Raw genomic sequence first — 16,633 nt, 5'->3', positions numbered from 1 at the left:
GGGTGCTGGGTCAAATTCTCAAGAGGCCCAAGAGCCCAGCAGCGAGAGGAGGTTTGGAAATGTCCAAGAAGAGCTTCAGCAAAAGTTAGCAGAAGCCTTTCCACTGCAATGACTTCCCAAGATCTTGAGCACCATCTCCTGGCCATTCTTGGATTCAGGGTTAATTTCACTTCAAGTGTCTTCTGTTTGCTTCTGACTTAAAATCCCCAGGGACAGACAGCCTGAGTGTGTGCGCAGCTGAGGGAGAGATTCAGAGGTGGAAGCACATCACTACACTCTGTGCAGCATTTCAACAGGATCATCCACTTGCTGTCACCCACAAACTCATGCTGCAGAATGTCTGCTTCACTGGGCCTTTGCTCCCAGCAAGGAAAATGGCACCTTGGCCATTTGCTCACATCCTTCACGTTGTAATAGGGGCATCAAGCCAGATGACTGACAAGGAAAGTTTGGACTATTTAACAACAGTCTCAGGCTAGTGACTGAGAGGAACCAGCACAGGATACTGTTGGAAAGCCAGGATCTGTTCATCTTCTGCTTTTGTGTGGCTCTGGGCAGTATGATTAAATGGGTATAGCTCATTGAGGGGGCTCGGTCCATGAGGCACAGTGAGGATCATTGCTCAGTATGTAAATAGTGCAGTGGCAGAGTTCAACCTTTTGGCATGAGGGAAAGGAAGATAAATGCTACTAGTTTCCTCTGAGCTGCAGGAACCCTGCATCCATCTAATTGCACTTCATAATGGATTCAGCAAACCATTAATTATCAGATTATATTTTAGGAAACTACAGATAAGAAAGCTTTGTGAAATTTATTCTTAAAGGGGCCATTACACAGCAATGAAGGTTTCGCATTGTGCTGGCACAGACAGCGAGCTTTATGCAAGGTATCTGAAAGCGTTTTACAAAGCCATGTATTGTGTGCCGCTGGGGAATGACTGTGTGCAATTGTGGCAGCCATTATGTGCTCAGATAGAAATATTTGCATTAGCGCCAATTCATCGGTAATAGTATTAAACGCCTGAGAAATGATGGGCCAGAGCACTCAGATTAGCTGCTTCTCTCTTCAAACACTGCAGCTTCAGTGGAACTAGAGGAGGCAGGGAGATCTTGTGGCTTTTGTCATCTTACAAAGAGGCTACAAGTTGTAGCTGTCCAGCTGTGGGTCTGACACTACTACTTAGTGTAGGGCACAAACTGTTGTAGCTGTGCTGTGCTGACGGCCTTGGCAGTGATTTGGCCAGGATTAGGCTCTACCTACACAAGGCACTGCTAACCCTTGCTGGAGACAGGTTAACAGAGCCAGCTGCAGCCATTGGGGGCTAGCAGAGGCTAGTGTTTTTTTATTTTGAGTTAGAGCTTCCTGTATGCCATTTTTAAAGGTTAAGAAGCCCCAGGTTGTGCAGTGCAGGGCGGGAGGGAGGGTGCAAGATGTGGTATGGATGGGCAGCCATCTTTCCCAGGAGGGCTCCGCATGAGAAAGGCAAAGGGCCACTTGCTGAAATCTGACAGGGCTCCAAGTCGCCCCCAACTTAGCAAGTTTGGTGTCCTGGCTAAGGGAGAGATGAGGTTGGGCCATTCGCACCTGCATAGCAGCTGCTTTTTGAACAGCAGACAGCTGATCAGATACTTTACATCTGCTGAGAGAGATGACCCAACATCCTGTAACTGTGCACAACAGTTTGTCCCACCTGCTTGATCCCGGGACCCCACAGCTGCCAGCCCCAGACACCTTACTTTCAATCCCAGGACTAAGCTTTGGGATTTCCCTTCGTCAGGTTAAGACAGACACTTAGGACAATGCTCCTGAAACCTCATCTTGAGCAGAGATCCAAAGGGATGGCCCCGCTGCGGCAAAATTTTCTATGGGAATGTCTGGGCATCAGAGCTCAAGCCCAGTCATGTACACGGCTGTTCTTAGTGCAGTAGAGTGAACCCTGTGATCTTGAGTCTGTAGACCCAGGCTCTGAGACTTGCTGCCATGGGTTTAAAATGCAGTGTAGACACATCAGAGGGCCTCAAGAGCAGTGTAGCCATGGGAGGGGGGCAAGAGAAGAAGCAGTGTGCCAGAAGCTGCCTTATCCACACAGATCTATGCTCTCGCAAATATCCTGTGTGCCCGTGTTCAGCCTTTATACTCTCTGATTCCTCCATGAGCATCTGTCACCAGCACCCCAACATAGCTGAGAGCAGCGCTTAGTCTGGCTCTTGACTATTGAACTGGCAGCCCCCAACTGTTTCTATGACTGACTGAAATTCCCTCCATCTCTCTCTCCTGCTTTCCCCCCACCGCCCCCCTTGCTTAGCTGTGCTCCATCTCTCTCTTTTCCTATGACTCAAAGCATTTTCCTTGGGCTGGAAGGGACATGAGGCCCACTCCCTCAGAACCAAAAGCTGCTGCCCACCGCCCCGGCCAGGGAAGGACGCCATCTTGGATCCATGACTTCCAAGCAGAGTTACTACCGCCAATCTCTCATGTTCTCAGACGTGCTGTGCCTGCAGTGCATCACTTCTTTTGCCAGTCTCACACATTCCAGTTTTTTGCTGGAAAAAAAAAACAATCTCACTGCCACAGCAGCACACCTGGGCACGTACAGCCGATGAGCCAGCCTGGTGGCTTCCCTTCCAAGTGCTCTCAGCCACGCCTCACTTAGCCTCTTCACAAATCAGAGTTACTTTGTCATCAAACAAGTCCTCCATAGTCACCGCCACCAGCTCCGAGCCAGCTTGGTTAGCTTGGGGATCTGGCAATGTCACAAAGACTTGGGAGCCAGCAAGCTGGGCTTCGTCCAAGGTGATCATCTGCTCAGCTGCTTCTCCTTGCTCCGATGTCTGAATCACCTGAATGGGAGAGTCAAGGAGACACTTAGTGCAGGCTTTCCTCTAAACTGCTCCAATGTCTGCATCATTCTCGGCCCAAGCTCTAATGATAACATTTACTTTCGCGCCAGAGGAGTGCAATTACAATAGGCATGAGCCTAATGGGAAACTCCAAGCCGCATGCACAAGCGATGCAAAAGAGAAGTCAGGCAAGCAATTTAAATATTTCTCTTCACAAAATTGCTATAATTTAACACCATATGCAGTCTTGGATCATAAAGATTCTATGATTACACACTAGTGGAACACCATCCCAGGGAATCTCACACACTGGGCTCCCACATCCAAAGAGCTATTCTCTACTGATAGCTTCAACGTTAAACGGGCAGTATGGACTTCCAGGCCTAAAATTTGGCCTTCTCCAAAATAGTTATTATCTAGTGGGGAATGTTATCTGGATTCCAATAGACTCTTTGTTTGAGTAACTAGTCTGCTCCGCACATCCCGCCAACACTCCCGCCTGAGTTCCCCGAGAGCATGGGTGAGGACAGGGCCTGTGGAACAGAAAGCGTGGAGGTAAAGGGCTGGTCGTGATGGGGAACCAATTCAGTTTGAATAGAGCCTCAGCATTTCCTGCTACCCAAACCCTGACTGGTGTTCAAGTATTAACATACTGACAGGGCTCCCTCCTTCCTCCCCCCGCAAACCAGTCACACCCCTGTGCTTTGCATACCAGAGCCCAGAGAGCTCCAAGCAGCTGCAGGACCTATCAGACACAGCCTGACTGGATTCTTCAGAACAGGCAGCTTTTTTGAGGGGGGAGGTGTGGAGCAGAAATGGAAGTAGGGGACCTGGGGATGCCCACCAATGCAGAGAATAATGGGGCTGGGAGGATGCAGGGGAGGAAGGAGAGGGATGGACCCCCCAACAGAGACATTCCAACTTTGGGAGCTTATTCCAGGCTCCCCTACATGAGGTTTGCCTGGTGCTCGTGGTGACTGCCAGCGACTGGAGGAATCAGTTACCTGCACAAGCTGGGCAGTGGTGGCCTGGCATTCCGTGAACATCACCTTCGGGTGCTCAGCGCTGTAGTGAGTCTGCAGCTGCTCCTGTGTAGTGAAAAGCTCCCCACACAGCCCACAGGTGAAGGTGCTCCCTATCTGCTTAAAGTGCTCTGTGGTGACATGGTGCTGCAGGGCCCCCGGGAAGCGGAAGGAGGCTGCGCAGTACAAGCAGCGAAATGGCTGGGTCCCTGTGTAAGAGACATGGAGAAAGCATCACTCTGAGTGGAACATATTGGAGGAGTAGAGAGCCAGGGCTGGGACAGGCAAGGGAGGAAGGAGTGCGCTGCTGGAGACAATGGGGAGCAGTGTGTGAGAGGCTCTGCAATGAGCCACACAGTGGTATGTGTAGGGGTGGGACACCGAGAGTGATGGTGTCTGGTGAGGGATCCTGCCTACGCTCTGTGACTGCACTATGGTGTGGATTGTTTTGGGGTTCTGGTTTTTATCTTGACCATCTGCCTCTCACACACAGCTCTCCCCACTCCCTCTTTTGCATCACAGCCTCCATCCCCTTCTCTTGCCTGCATTGACTCAATGGCCTCTTCCTGTTACCCTCACCCCTCTATAGTTCCCACCAGCTCCACCTGCTTCTCTTCCCATCTCCTCCCACCAGTTCAAATCCAGATCCCACATCCACACTTCCCTTCTCATCTCGGGAGATAATTGCCCCAAACTTGGCCCTCCCTCCATTCCCCAACCTCGCTACCTGCCAAACCTATCCCTGCCACCACCTCCACACGCCTCATACCCATCTCGCTCCTTCCCCCTTCTCTTGCTGTCTCTGGAACACCCACTCCGGCTCCACCGAGATCTCAGCCATCCACAACCTCTTCTTGCCTGGCTCTCTCCAACTCCTGGCTCTCACAGAGACCTGGATCCCTTCACCTGACACTGCCTCTGCAGCAGCCCTTTCCTTCTCTCATACTCCCTGCCCTACATCAGACTCGGTGGGGCTGCTGGGCTTCTCCTCTCCCATTACTACTGCCACCGACCTCTCCCTCCTCCCCCTTCAACACCTTCTCCTCTTTTCAGTAGTACTGCAACCCAGCCTTCTCTCCTCTCCTCTGCTATGCTGCTGTCATCTACCATCCACCCGCCTTCCTCTCTGATCTCAATTCATACATTCATAGACTATAGGGCCAGAGAGGACCACTGCGATCAGCTAGTCTGACCTCCTGCACAACACGGGCCATAGGACTGCCCTGAATTAATTCCTGTTTGAACTAGAGCAGATGGCTTAGAAAAAACATCCAATCTTGATTTAAAAAGACAATTGCAAGATCCGTCTTCCCAACCCTCAGCCCCGACTCACCCCCAACATCTGCTTCCTCCACTCCTGCTCCAGTGTTTCTTTGGCCAAATTCCTGAAACCAAGGTGACTTCCTCCACTACACATTCACTCTCCTCCATCACTTCTGCCATCTTCTTAGCTAAACACATTCCTTCTCCAACTGAACTGAACACCACGTCCTCTATTCCAGCCGCCTTTTTTGCCACCTTTGACTCATTCCTCCACCCTCCTCCTGCCTCCACTTCTCTTCCTGCACAGGAACTTGCTGATTTCTTCCATGAAAAAAATGGACAAAATATGAGTGACCTTCCCCCTCCCCTTAGCTTGCCTTCCCTTCCTGCCTCCCTTCCCACAACATTCTCCTCCTCTCTGCTCACAGACACAGAAGTTTCTCATCTGCTCTCCTCCTCCAATCCCTCCACTTGCCCCAGTGACTCCACCCCATTTCCCGATCTCCCTCACACCCTCCCTTATTCTTCTCCTTAATCTCTCACCCTCCTCTCATTCCCCTCATAAGACAAACATGCTTTAGTTTCTCCCATCTTAAAAACACAACCTTGACCTCACCTACCTCACAAACTAGTGCCCCATCTCCCTCCTCCCCTTCTCTCTAAACCAGGGGTGGGCAAGCTTTTTGGGCCAAGGGCCACATCTGGGTGGGGAAATTGTATGCAGGGCCGGGGCAGGAGTGTGGTGTGCAGGAAGGGGCTCAGGGTAAGGGATTGGGGCAGAGGAAGGATTCGGGGTGCATGAGGGGCTCAGAGAAGGAGGTTGGGGTGCAGGAGGGGTACAGAGTGCAGGAGGGGGCTCAGGGCAAGGGGTTGAGGTGCAGGAGGGGAGTGGGGTGCGGCAGGGGGCTCAGGGCATGAGGTTGGAGGATGGGCTTAAGGAGGGGTTTGGGCTCTGGCCCGGCGCCGCTTACCTCAAGCAGCTCTGGGGTGGCAGCGGCACACACTGGGGCCAGGGCAGGCTCCCTGAATGCCTGCCCTGCCCCTGGCCCCGCGCCGCTCCCGGAAGCGCTGTGGCCCCTGGGAGGAAGGGAGGCGGAGGGCTCTGTGTGCACTGCCCTTGTCGTGCCTCTAGGTACATCCCCGGAAGCTCCCATTGGCCGTGGTTCCCCGTTCCCAGCCAATGGGAGCTGCGGAGAGCGGTGCCTGGCGGCAAGGACAACGCATGGAGCCCTCTGCCCCCCATGATTTCAAGAAGAGTAGCATGGTCAGCGGTGTCAAAGGTGACTGGCGGGTCAGGGAGGTTGAGGATAAAGGATTGGTTCTGAGATCTGGCAAATAGGGGGACACTGGAGACTTTGATGAGAGCAGGGGCTTCAGGGAACTGATGCCGGCGGTGCCGCAGGCCAGATCCAAAGCCAGATCCGGCCCACGGGCCGTAGTTTGCCCACCCCCGCTCTAAACTCATAGAATCATAGAATATCAGGGTTGGAAGGGACCTCAGGCGGTCATCTAGTCCAACCCCCTGCTCAAAGCAGGACCAATTCCCAGCTAAATCATCCTAGCCAGGGCTTTGTCAAGCCTGACTTTAAAAACCTCTAAGGAAGGAGATTCCACCACCTCCCTAGGTAACCCATTCCAGTGCTTCACCACTCTCTGAGTAAAAAAGCCTTTCCTAATATCCAACCTACACCTCCCCCATTGCAACCTAAACCTGGAACATGCTGTCTACGATCACTGTATGGAACTGGAAAAGTGGGACTCCATTCCAGAAGCTCTCCACACTAGCTTCCTCCCCTTCAGCTCTACTGAAACTGCTCTCATCAAAGTCTCCAGTGTCCCCCTATTTGCCAAATCTCAGAACCAGTCCTTTATCCTCAGCCTCCCTGACCCGCCAGTCACCTTTGACACCACTGACCATGCTACTCTTCTTGAAATAATGTTCTCCCTTGGCTTCCCTGACTGTTCTCTCCTGGTTCTCCTCCTACTTCTCTAATCGCTCCTTCAGCATGTCCTTGGAGGATCCTCCACATACCCCACCCCAGCTGTCTGTGGTGGTATCACAAGGCTCTGTCTTTATCCCCTTCTCCTCTTCCTCTACGCCTCATCTGTGGATAATCTCATCTACAAACACAAATTCAATTACCATCTCTACCCTGACGGCTCACAGATCTACCTCACTACTCCAGACCTGTCTCCTTCTGTCCTAAGTAAAATCTCGGCCTGCCCCTCTGACATCTCCTTATGGATGTCTAGCCATCAACTGAAGCTCAACATGGCAAAAACAGAGCTCTTAATCTCTCCAGCCCTCCAAACCTTTCCCCCACCTCCTTTCTTGATCACTGTGGACAACACCTCCATCAGGCTTGTCACTCAGGCCCATAACCTGGGCATCATCTGTGACTTAGAATGCTCTCTAGGGCCTCACATCCAACCTATGTCTAAATCTAGCAGATTCTTCTTCCATCATATCCCTAAAATACGGCCTTTCCTATCCATCCACAGAGCAATAACTCTCCTCCAGGCTCTCATCTCGTGTCTTGATTACTGCAACATTCTTCTCTCTTGGGGCTCAACAAAGGCAACCTTGCCCCACTCATATCCATTCAGAATGCTGCTGCAAGGATCATTCTCTTAGCTCGTTGCATTGACCATGACATGCGCTCCCCTCCTTTTGCATCCCTCCACTGGCTCCCTCTTCTTTACCATATCAAACATAAGCTATTTGTATTCACCTTTGAGACCCTTCACAGCCTATCCCCACTCTACCTATCATCTCTCATTCACTACTGAGATGTTGACTCCCACCTCTGATTGGCTCATGATGCCAGCCTCCATCACCCACTTGTTAAATTTTCAAACAAGACCCTTTGTGCTTTCTCCTGCACTGTCCCTCATGTCTGGGAGGAGCTCCCCGTAAACACCAACAAAGCCACATCATTAGCCTTCTTCACATCCCTCCTTAAAACTCTTCTTTCCCATGATGCCTACAAAGCACTTGACAACAGTTAGGCTGCTGGTGAGCTGAGTCCACTGGTGCTGACCAGTCGTGTCTGATTGTTTCCTTGTTCTCCCCGTTCTGTTCTGTATCCATCAGTTGTCTGTTGTCTTATATTTAGATTGCAAGCGCTTTGAGGCAAGGGCTATTTGTTCTGGGTTTGTACAGCACCTAGCACAACGGGGGCCTGGTCCATGACACAGGTTCCCTAGGTGCTATGGGAATACAAATCATAATAACAAAGACCTGAGTGCCTGCACTTGGCATGGACCTGCAGCAGAGCCAGCGTGGGGAAGAGCTCCTTACACTTCTCACACTCGTGGAACTTCACATCTGAAAACAAGAGCATGGGAGAGGTGTGGGCTCAAAGTGCCTTCCAGATCAGACAGTCACTCTGGGCCAGGGCTCCCGACCTAGACACACGCCAGTTCTCAAGGGGGCCATGCCAGCAAGAGCCCGTCTCACTACAGTAACGAGAAGCATCTTGGGAGAGAGGACTTAGCAAAGGGAGGCTGTCACCGAACTAGTTACTCACACAGAGGGTATGTCTACACTGCAGTTAAACACCCACGGCTGGCCTGTGTCAGCTGACTTGGGCTCGGGCTGTGGAGCTGTTTAAATGCCGTGTAGATGGTCAGACTTGATCTGGAGCCCAGGCTCTGGGACCCTCCCCCAACACGAGGTCCCAGAGCCTAGCTCCAGCCCAAGCCCAAATGTCTACACTGCAATTAAACAGCCCTGTAACCTGAGACCTCCAAGCCTGAATCAGCTGACACAGGCCAGCTGTGGGTGGTTAATTGTCACGTAGACATACCTAGAGAGGGGACTCACTGGAGGAGACTGGTTTGACGGGATATAGTGAATTTAGTGCTGTCTCAGGAGACTGCTGTGCACAGTCCTGCCAGGTTAGGGTTATTCATGCAGCTCACTTTGATCTCCACAGCACTGGCTCCCCAGAGCACACAGTGGTGGATTCTTACCCGCATGTTCTGCCTTGACGTGCTTCTTGTGAGCAGTAGTGCTGGAGAAGGTTTTGTCACAGGAGCTGCACTGCAGTGAGGAGAACTTGGAAGAGCGGTGATTCTGAGCTGCAAAGACATCAGGGTGATGGGTCCGGTTGTGATACCATAACCCTGACAATTGCTGTAAAGATATAAATCAAACCATGTTACAATGGCAAAGCTGTTCCGCAGGGTAATGTGACAGCAACAGGCGGTGGTCATAAGGCCACATGGATACAGTGGTTGTGCTCAGTGGGAAGAGACACAGCAAACTGTACTGCTCATCTGCTCAACCCACCCCGTGCCACTCAGAACCGTTCACACTTCGCTTGTGTTACTGTAACTCATTTACAACAGCAGCATAGCATCCTGAGTCGGGCTCAGAGATCATGAGAGCTCTACTAAAAAAACCTCATCCCACCGTGTCTGAAAAGCCCAGCACTATTAGTTCTTTCCCATCTTCCTCACTATGGGCCCCATTTGGGGATACATTTTCATACCCTGCTGCTTCAGAGCCATATGCAATATGGGGAATTCCATTCTAACAGCTCTTAGTAGCCAAGAAGGCTAGAAACTTTATACTGAAGTCAAAGCTCAGATTCTGGGGAGTCCAGGACACGCGTTTATCTAAATCTTTGCAACTGGCACATTTTCAGAGCCTACAGATTTCTATTGTCCTTGTTTGTATGCCTGTCTTCTTTCTACTGGTCACAGGACAACTCCTGCTCTGAGCAACAAGGAGTCTTGTTCCTTTTGCAATGGAGGCATTGCCTTGTGTGAGTGTTTAATTGCACACTGTCAGTGAGTGGTTTCTCTGAAAAGCAACATGCAATAGGGTATGCTGGAGGGATGGGATAACATGCTGGGGTGTTGGGGTAACATGTGCACTGAGCCCAGCCCACCTGATAGGCTTTGTCACAAATCTCACAGCTGAACGGCTTCCCTCCAACATGGGTCACCATGTGGCGCTCCAGGAGGGATGGAGCACTGAAGACTTTCCCACAGGTAGTGCAGGGATGGTACTCCCTGGAGTGGACCTCATGAATGTGCTTGCGATGCTCCTGCAGGGTGGGGAAGCTCATCCGACATTTCTTGCAATCATATGGATCCTCAATATCTGCTCCCACAAAGAGGTGGTGAAAAGCAGGGGTGGGGAGGAGAGAGGAAGACAGGCAGATCAAGAAGAAAAGACAGGAGAAGAGGCAGCAGAAAGACGGGAGCAAGAGAGGAAAAGAGATGCTAGTTATTTCCAGGCAATAGTGTTAGGATCTTTGCGGGTAGGTACCATTCCCCTCTTTCTTCCCCTGTCACTTACAGTGATGAAGATTCCCAGCTGGTTCTTTGGAGCCCCTTTCCCTTGGCCTGTGTTGTTAGACTTTGCTGTTTCCTTGAGAAGATCCCACCCTTAGGTCCGGAATGTAAAGCTTCTTAACAACAGCCTTTCCCTTCCCAGGAGGGAAAGTCCCACCATGGAAGCACCAGTGAAAGGCCAGACTGCTGTCACTCACAGTGCCCATGAAGCTCCAGGACATCGGGACAGCCCCTTGCATCCCCTGGCAGAGCAAGGACTGCTGTGGTCTGGAACATCAAGCACTTGAACATGGCATTGCCCCTTCATCTCTGCCTCTCAGTCACATTCTGATGGGCATTTAAAGAGCTCCAGCGGCTCTGTTCTGCCCCATGGGAAGGACTCTGTTTGAGGCATGGCAGGGCTCAGATACTCACTGTGGAAGGTGCGCAGATGGATGGAGAGCCCATTGGCCTGCCTGAATCCTTTCCCACACTCCCTGCAGACATATGGCTTATCTCCGGTGTGAGTCCTCACATGACGAGACAGCTCAATGGACTGGGCGAATACCGCATCACAGTACTGGCAGGCATACATCTTCCCTGCAGTGAGAGCCAAGAGCAGAGGCTGGAACTTCTCCAGCTGGCCCTGACAAGGGGGACAGGATTTCTGGACAACGTAAGCTCACTTCTCAGGAAAGGAGGCAGGAGGTTACAGAACACAAAAGCTCTCATGGAACCGACACCTTGCTCACAACACAAACTTCCAGAGAAAAGTAGTCCTTCCCAAAGATGCTGGCATCTGAATCACAAAACCTTGCGTGCAAAAGACGATCTCTCTCTGACTATAAACACAGACAATACCATACGTGCAGCTACAATGCAGACTGTTTAACCACTGGCTGTTCTACAGACACAGAATTATTATTGTAAAACATCTATGCTGTTTGCACACAAGTTTGCAATGTGCTTTACAAACAAAGCAACACATTCTCTGCTCAGAGGCGCTTACAAGCTTCCATGAGACAAGGAAACATACCTAAGACAGCAGTCTGTCTAACAGAACCACCTGTCAGGGATGGTCTAGAAAATACTTAGTCCTGCCATGAGTGCAGGGGACTGGACTAGATGACCGCTCGAGGTCTCTTCCAGTCCTAGGATTCTATGATTCTGTGAGGGAGGATGTAGGAAGCACTGATGAGTAGAGTGAGGTAGAATGTTACTACTGAAACTTTTCAGTCTAAAGTGCAATTTCCTTGAAATTTATTTGTTTTGCAAAAACAGTTTGATTTTTATATTTTTCAGTGAAAAAAAATTAAAATGAAGCAAAATTTTTCATTTCATTTCATTTTTCAAAACCTTCCAAAAATGGGGTTTGATTTGGGGGGTTCCCCTCACTTTCTCCCCATTTCCTATTTTTTGTACCTTTTTTCCAGAAGGGAAAAAGAGGAAGGAAGTTTTAAAACAGAGAGAGAAAAGGAATTATATATATATATATATATATATTTAAAAGCAGGACCTTTTTCAGTTTTTTAAAATCGAAATGAAAATGTGTTGTGTTTTGAATTTGCAATCAAAATGTATTATGGGAAAATCTATTGCAGAGAAGAGGGGAAGGCAGGTTGCTTTCATAGATGAGGTCAGAAGAGACAACTGTGCTAGTCTGACCTCCTGCACAGCACAGGCCATAGAACCTCCCTGAATTCAATCCTGTTTGAAACAGTGAGACTGGAGGTAGAGAGGGCATCAGGCAGGCAAGGTATTCCAGGAACAGAGGGCAGTGCTTAGAAGGTATAAAGCAGAGAACAGGAAGACGAGACAAAGGGGGAAGAGTGGGGCAGAGGCCTGGGATGAGAATTGGTGGGGAGGAGAAGAGACAGGGACTAGATGGGGACAACAGTATGTGCTGCCTTCCAGGCAAGGTCTTGGAGCTTGTATGGGAGACAGTAGAAGTCAGGATGCCAACCCAGGGATTCCAGGAGTGGGCACTGAGGTCAGAGGAGTTTCACAGCTGTGCTTGGAACAGACTAGAGAAGCAGGAAAGCCAGTAGTAATCAAGGCAAAAGATGACCCAGGTGGGGACTGGGGTTTCAGCAGTGGGGATGGAGAGGAAAGGGCAGGTTTACCAGACGGGGAGAAGCAGTGATTCAGCAAAGGACTCAATGAAGGGCTGAGGGGAGGAGCAGGGTCACCCAGACGGGGGGGCAAGTGGGGCAATTTGCCCCAGGCCCCGGGCTCCGCAGGGGCCCCCATGAGAATGGCTGAGGCTCCCTCCCCGGCCCCACCCGACCCTGTCTCCGCCCCTCTCCCGGAGCTTCAGCGCATCCAGCAGAGTCCATGAACAGTGGTGCAGCGTGGCTCCGGCGGGGCCCCTGAGCTCCGCCCCGCTCAGAGCTGCGTGGTAAGGGGGCAGAGCTGCGAGCTCCGGGCCAAGCGGCTCCTCCCCTTACCACGCAGCTCTGAGCAGGGAGGAGCTCAGGCCCCACCGGAACCACGCTGCCGCTGTCGAGCGAAGCTCCTGGATGCGCTGAGGTTCCGGGTGAGGGGGGAGCCAGGGGTAAGGGGCCGGGGCCAGGGCTGGGGGGGTTGGCTAAGGGGCAGGGAGTCCCGGGGACAGTCAGGGCACAGGGAGGGGGTAGAGGTTGGGGGGCAGTCAGGGGACAGGGAATGGGGGGGTTGGATTGTAGGTATTCTGGGGGTCTGTCAGGACTCAGCGGGGGGGTGGATAGGGGTCGGGGAAGTCAGGGATCAGGGGTGCGGTCCCGGGGTGGTGGTGGGGGTCTCTGGGGGACGGTGAGGGGGCAAGGAGCAGAATGGGTTGGGAATTCTGAGGGGGGCGGGCAGTTGGGGGGCAGGAAGTGGGTGGGGGTCGGATAGGGGGCAGGGCCAGGCTGTTTGGGAGGCATAGCCTTCCCTACCCTAAAGCTCATTCAGCAGTTTGAGGCTTGCAGAAGAGCCAAGCTGTTAGCTTTTCCCTTAGGGCTACCATCCCTTTCACTTCTCAAATGCCAAGTTATAGTCTATATTTAATTTCAGTGCCATAGGGAGAGTCATGTCAGGGGAGGGTAGCTTCATTTAAAATTAGCCATTGGGGGAGGGATCACATGAGAAGAGCAATATCCTTCCCAACTCTACCAAGGGAGACCCCCCTCTCCTACATTCCCTGAGGCTCTGGGGGGGGGGTTAATTCAGTGGTTCTCAAACTTTTATATCGGTGACCCCTTCCTATTCTGCAGCCAGGGCACCTGTAGTGTAGCCCTGTGCTTTAACTGCCAGGCCATGCTCCTCCTCCAAGCACACACAAAGGCACACAGGCCCTGGGGCACTATGGGGATGCAGAAGGCTACAGCAGGCTCACCCTCAGAGTGCTTCTTCTTCGTGTGATAGGCCAGGGCGGAGGCCTGTGTGAAGGTCATGAGGCAGTGCTTGCACGTGAAGGGGCGGTCTCCGGTGTGCAGCCGCAGATGGTTCTTCAGGGTGGAGTTGGCCGCAAACTTGGCACCACACTCTTCGCAGGAGAAGGGCTTCTCGTCAAAGTGCTCCGTCAGCTTATGGTACTGCATTCCTGGGGGCAGGAGACCAAGGGCAGCAATTAACACCCGGCACAAAGGTATCTGGAGAAAGGGGTAAACAGTGAGGTGGCAAACTGTGCAGATGATACTAAACTGCTCAAGATAGTTAAGACCAAAGCAGACTGTGAAAAACTTCAAAAAGATCTCACAAAATTAAGTGGTTGGGCAACAAAATGGCAAATGAAACTTAATGTGGATAAATGTAAAGTAATGCACGTTGGAAAAAAATAACCCCAACTATACATACAATATGATGGGGGCTAATTTAGCTACAACTAATCAGGAAAGAGCTCTTGGAGTCATCATGGATAGTTCTCTGAAGATGTCCACGCAGTGTGCAGAGGCGGTCAAAAAAGCAAACAGGATATTAGGAATCATTAAAAAAAAAGGGATAGAGAATAAAATGGAGAATATCTTATTGCTCTTATATAAATCCATGCTACACCCACATCTTGAATACTGCGTACAGATGTGGTCTCCTCATCTCAAAAGAGATATACTGGCATTAGAAAGGTTCAGAGAAGGGCAACTAAAATGCTTAGGTGTTTGGAACGGGTCCCATGTGAGAAGAGATTAAAGAGGCTAGGACTTTTCAGCTTGGAAAAGAGGAGACTAAGGGGGGATATGATAGAGGTATATAAAATCATGAGTGGTGTGGAGAAAGTGAATAAGAAAAAGTTATTTACTTGTTCCCATAATACAAGAACTAGGGGCCACCAAATGAAATTAATGGGCAGCAGGTTTAAAACAAATAAAAGGAAGTTCTTCTTCACACAGTGCAGTCAACGTGTGGAACTCCTTGCCTGAGGAGGTTGTGAAGGCTAGGACTAGAACAGGGTTTAAAAGAGAACTAGATACATTCATGGAGGTTAAGTCCATTAATTGCTATTAGCTAGGATGGGTAAGGAATGGTGTCACTAGCCTCTGTTTGTAGAGGGTGGAGATGGATGGCAGGAGAGAGATCACTTGATCATTGCCTGTTAGGTTCACTCCCTCTGGGGCACCTGGCATTGGCCACTGTCAGTAGACAGGATACTGGGCTGGATGGACCTTTGGTCTGACCCAGTATGGCCATTCTTATGTTCTTATGTTATTTTGTGCAAAAGCAATACCCCATCCCAGCCCTGACACTAGATCACCGGGTAACTGCCTAACTTCACTTCAAAGGAGTTCAAAGGAGCTGATTTTCTTAGCAGCCAGCAGTCCCAAACCGCTTCCCTAGCTGCCACTTGCTGAGAGAGGAAAGAATGACATGGTAGTGAACTCCTTCTGCCCATAGAGCGGTGCTACCCCATCCGCCACGCTGAGAGCAGGGAGGCTTGGGGGTGGGAGGAAAAGGAACCCAGCACACTGAGCAGCTTTGGCCTTTTCTTTACCACCAGCTGAAGAACTGAACAGGCCATCTTACAGTGCAATTATTTCTGGAGGCCTTTTAAATTGCCAGCAGCCCCACTTTTCCTACATGAGCCTCATGCAATGGTGGGAAAAAACGATCATGCAAGAAGCTGGGGCAATCAGCAGGGGAGGTGAAATGAACTGAACTGCATTCCCCTCTCCACAGTGCAGTTCAGGGCTTCTCAATCTCCCCTAGAGTCCCCAGTGCATAAGTGAGGGAGGGGGGCTCTGACTTCAGGCGATCTAATGTGTTGTTAACAAGGCAATTACCCTGGTATCTAAGCACCAATTCCCATGCTACTTGTGGAATCTCTCCCAGGTCTAACCCTACCTGAGGCATGAGCAAATTCTCTTCCACAGATGTCACATGTCACTGGGAGCCGTTTCTTCTTCTTTTTGGCTGTTCCTGCAGCTTCAGGCCCTCCGTGGGCCTCCAACTGATGCTTTTCCAGCTCCTTCTTGGAGGTCTTGATCTCACTGCACTCTTTACACTGCACTTGCTTCCCCTTGGCCACGCGACACCGCTTCATGTGCACCTTCAGACGGCAGTAGAAATGGAAGCTCTTATCACAGGCCTTGCAGACAAAGTTCTTCTTGGAGGGAGTTTTCTCTTGGGGCTCCTTCTGCTCCTTGGCGCTTGCACCCCCAGCCTTCTCCTCCTCCTTGTCCATAGCTTCAATCTGGGATTCACTGTTCACCTTCCACTTCCTGATTCCAGCCTTCTCCCCACTTCCCTCAGTCAGGAGCCCTGTGTGGATAACAACTCCCATTTCAATGCTTACAGACAACTCTAGTTGCTGGCCTTCCTCACCCCATGCCTATTAAGAGCTCCTTATCCTGCACTATTCTGCACAGGTGTGAATGAATACCTGCATGCATGCAGAACATGGTCACACCCACTTTGTGAAGGTCGCAATGACAATATCACGTGCAAGGAAGTGGAGCATCTGGCCTGAATTTCTCTGTCAAAAATGCCAATATCTACAGAGTGTTGGATAAAGCGACAGAGCGCCTGGGCAGAATTTCAAAAGAACTCAGCTCTCATTGCAGCACCAATGAGAATAATCAGAGCTGCAGGGAACTCAGCACTTTGAAATGGCCTCCTACTCACATGAGGGAAATTATTGTGTGGGTAAAGATTTGCAGATTTGAGGCCTTTGTTATGATGGCACCCCGATGGAACCAGAGATAAGGCAGCATTGAATTCTCCATTTAAAGTGAATGCAGATCCCTTAATTGAACAGGGTAAGTCCCTCTC

At 50.8% G+C, this 16,633-nt stretch overlaps 1 protein-coding gene across 5 annotated transcripts in view; it reads right to left on the bottom strand.

Moving 5' to 3' along the window:
* Window positions 1–796: 796 nt before the first annotated feature.
* Window positions 797–16,633, bottom strand: part of ZBTB40 (zinc finger and BTB domain containing 40) — a 64,490-nt gene continuing 48,653 nt past the window's right edge. For 3 of the 5 annotated variants that reach the window (XM_039509342.1, XM_039509341.1, XM_039509344.1), the window contains 8 exons: window positions 15,707–16,123; window positions 13,767–13,973; window positions 10,847–11,011; window positions 10,024–10,238; window positions 9,101–9,263; window positions 8,367–8,453; window positions 3,845–4,071; window positions 797–2,840 (listed from right to left, as the gene is read on the bottom strand). In XM_039509342.1, coding sequence (XP_039365276.1) covers window positions 2,646–2,840; window positions 3,845–4,071; window positions 8,367–8,453; window positions 9,101–9,263; window positions 10,024–10,238; window positions 10,847–11,011; window positions 13,767–13,973; window positions 15,707–16,123 — 1,676 coding nt within the window. In that variant the 3' untranslated portion in view covers window positions 797–2,645. Of the gene's footprint in view, window positions 2,841–3,844; window positions 4,072–5,195; window positions 5,447–8,366; window positions 8,454–9,100; window positions 9,264–10,023; window positions 10,239–10,846; window positions 11,012–13,766; window positions 13,974–15,706; window positions 16,124–16,633 lie in introns of those variants that run through there. The other 2 variants (XR_005590425.1, XM_039509345.1) reach the window with 2 other exon arrangements.

Source organism: Mauremys reevesii, linkage group 21 (assembly GCF_016161935.1).
Source record: "Mauremys reevesii isolate NIE-2019 linkage group 21, ASM1616193v1, whole genome shotgun sequence".
NCBI lineage: Eukaryota > Metazoa > Chordata > Testudines > Geoemydidae > Mauremys > Mauremys reevesii.
This window is presented reverse-complemented; position numbering and strand designations above follow the sequence as displayed.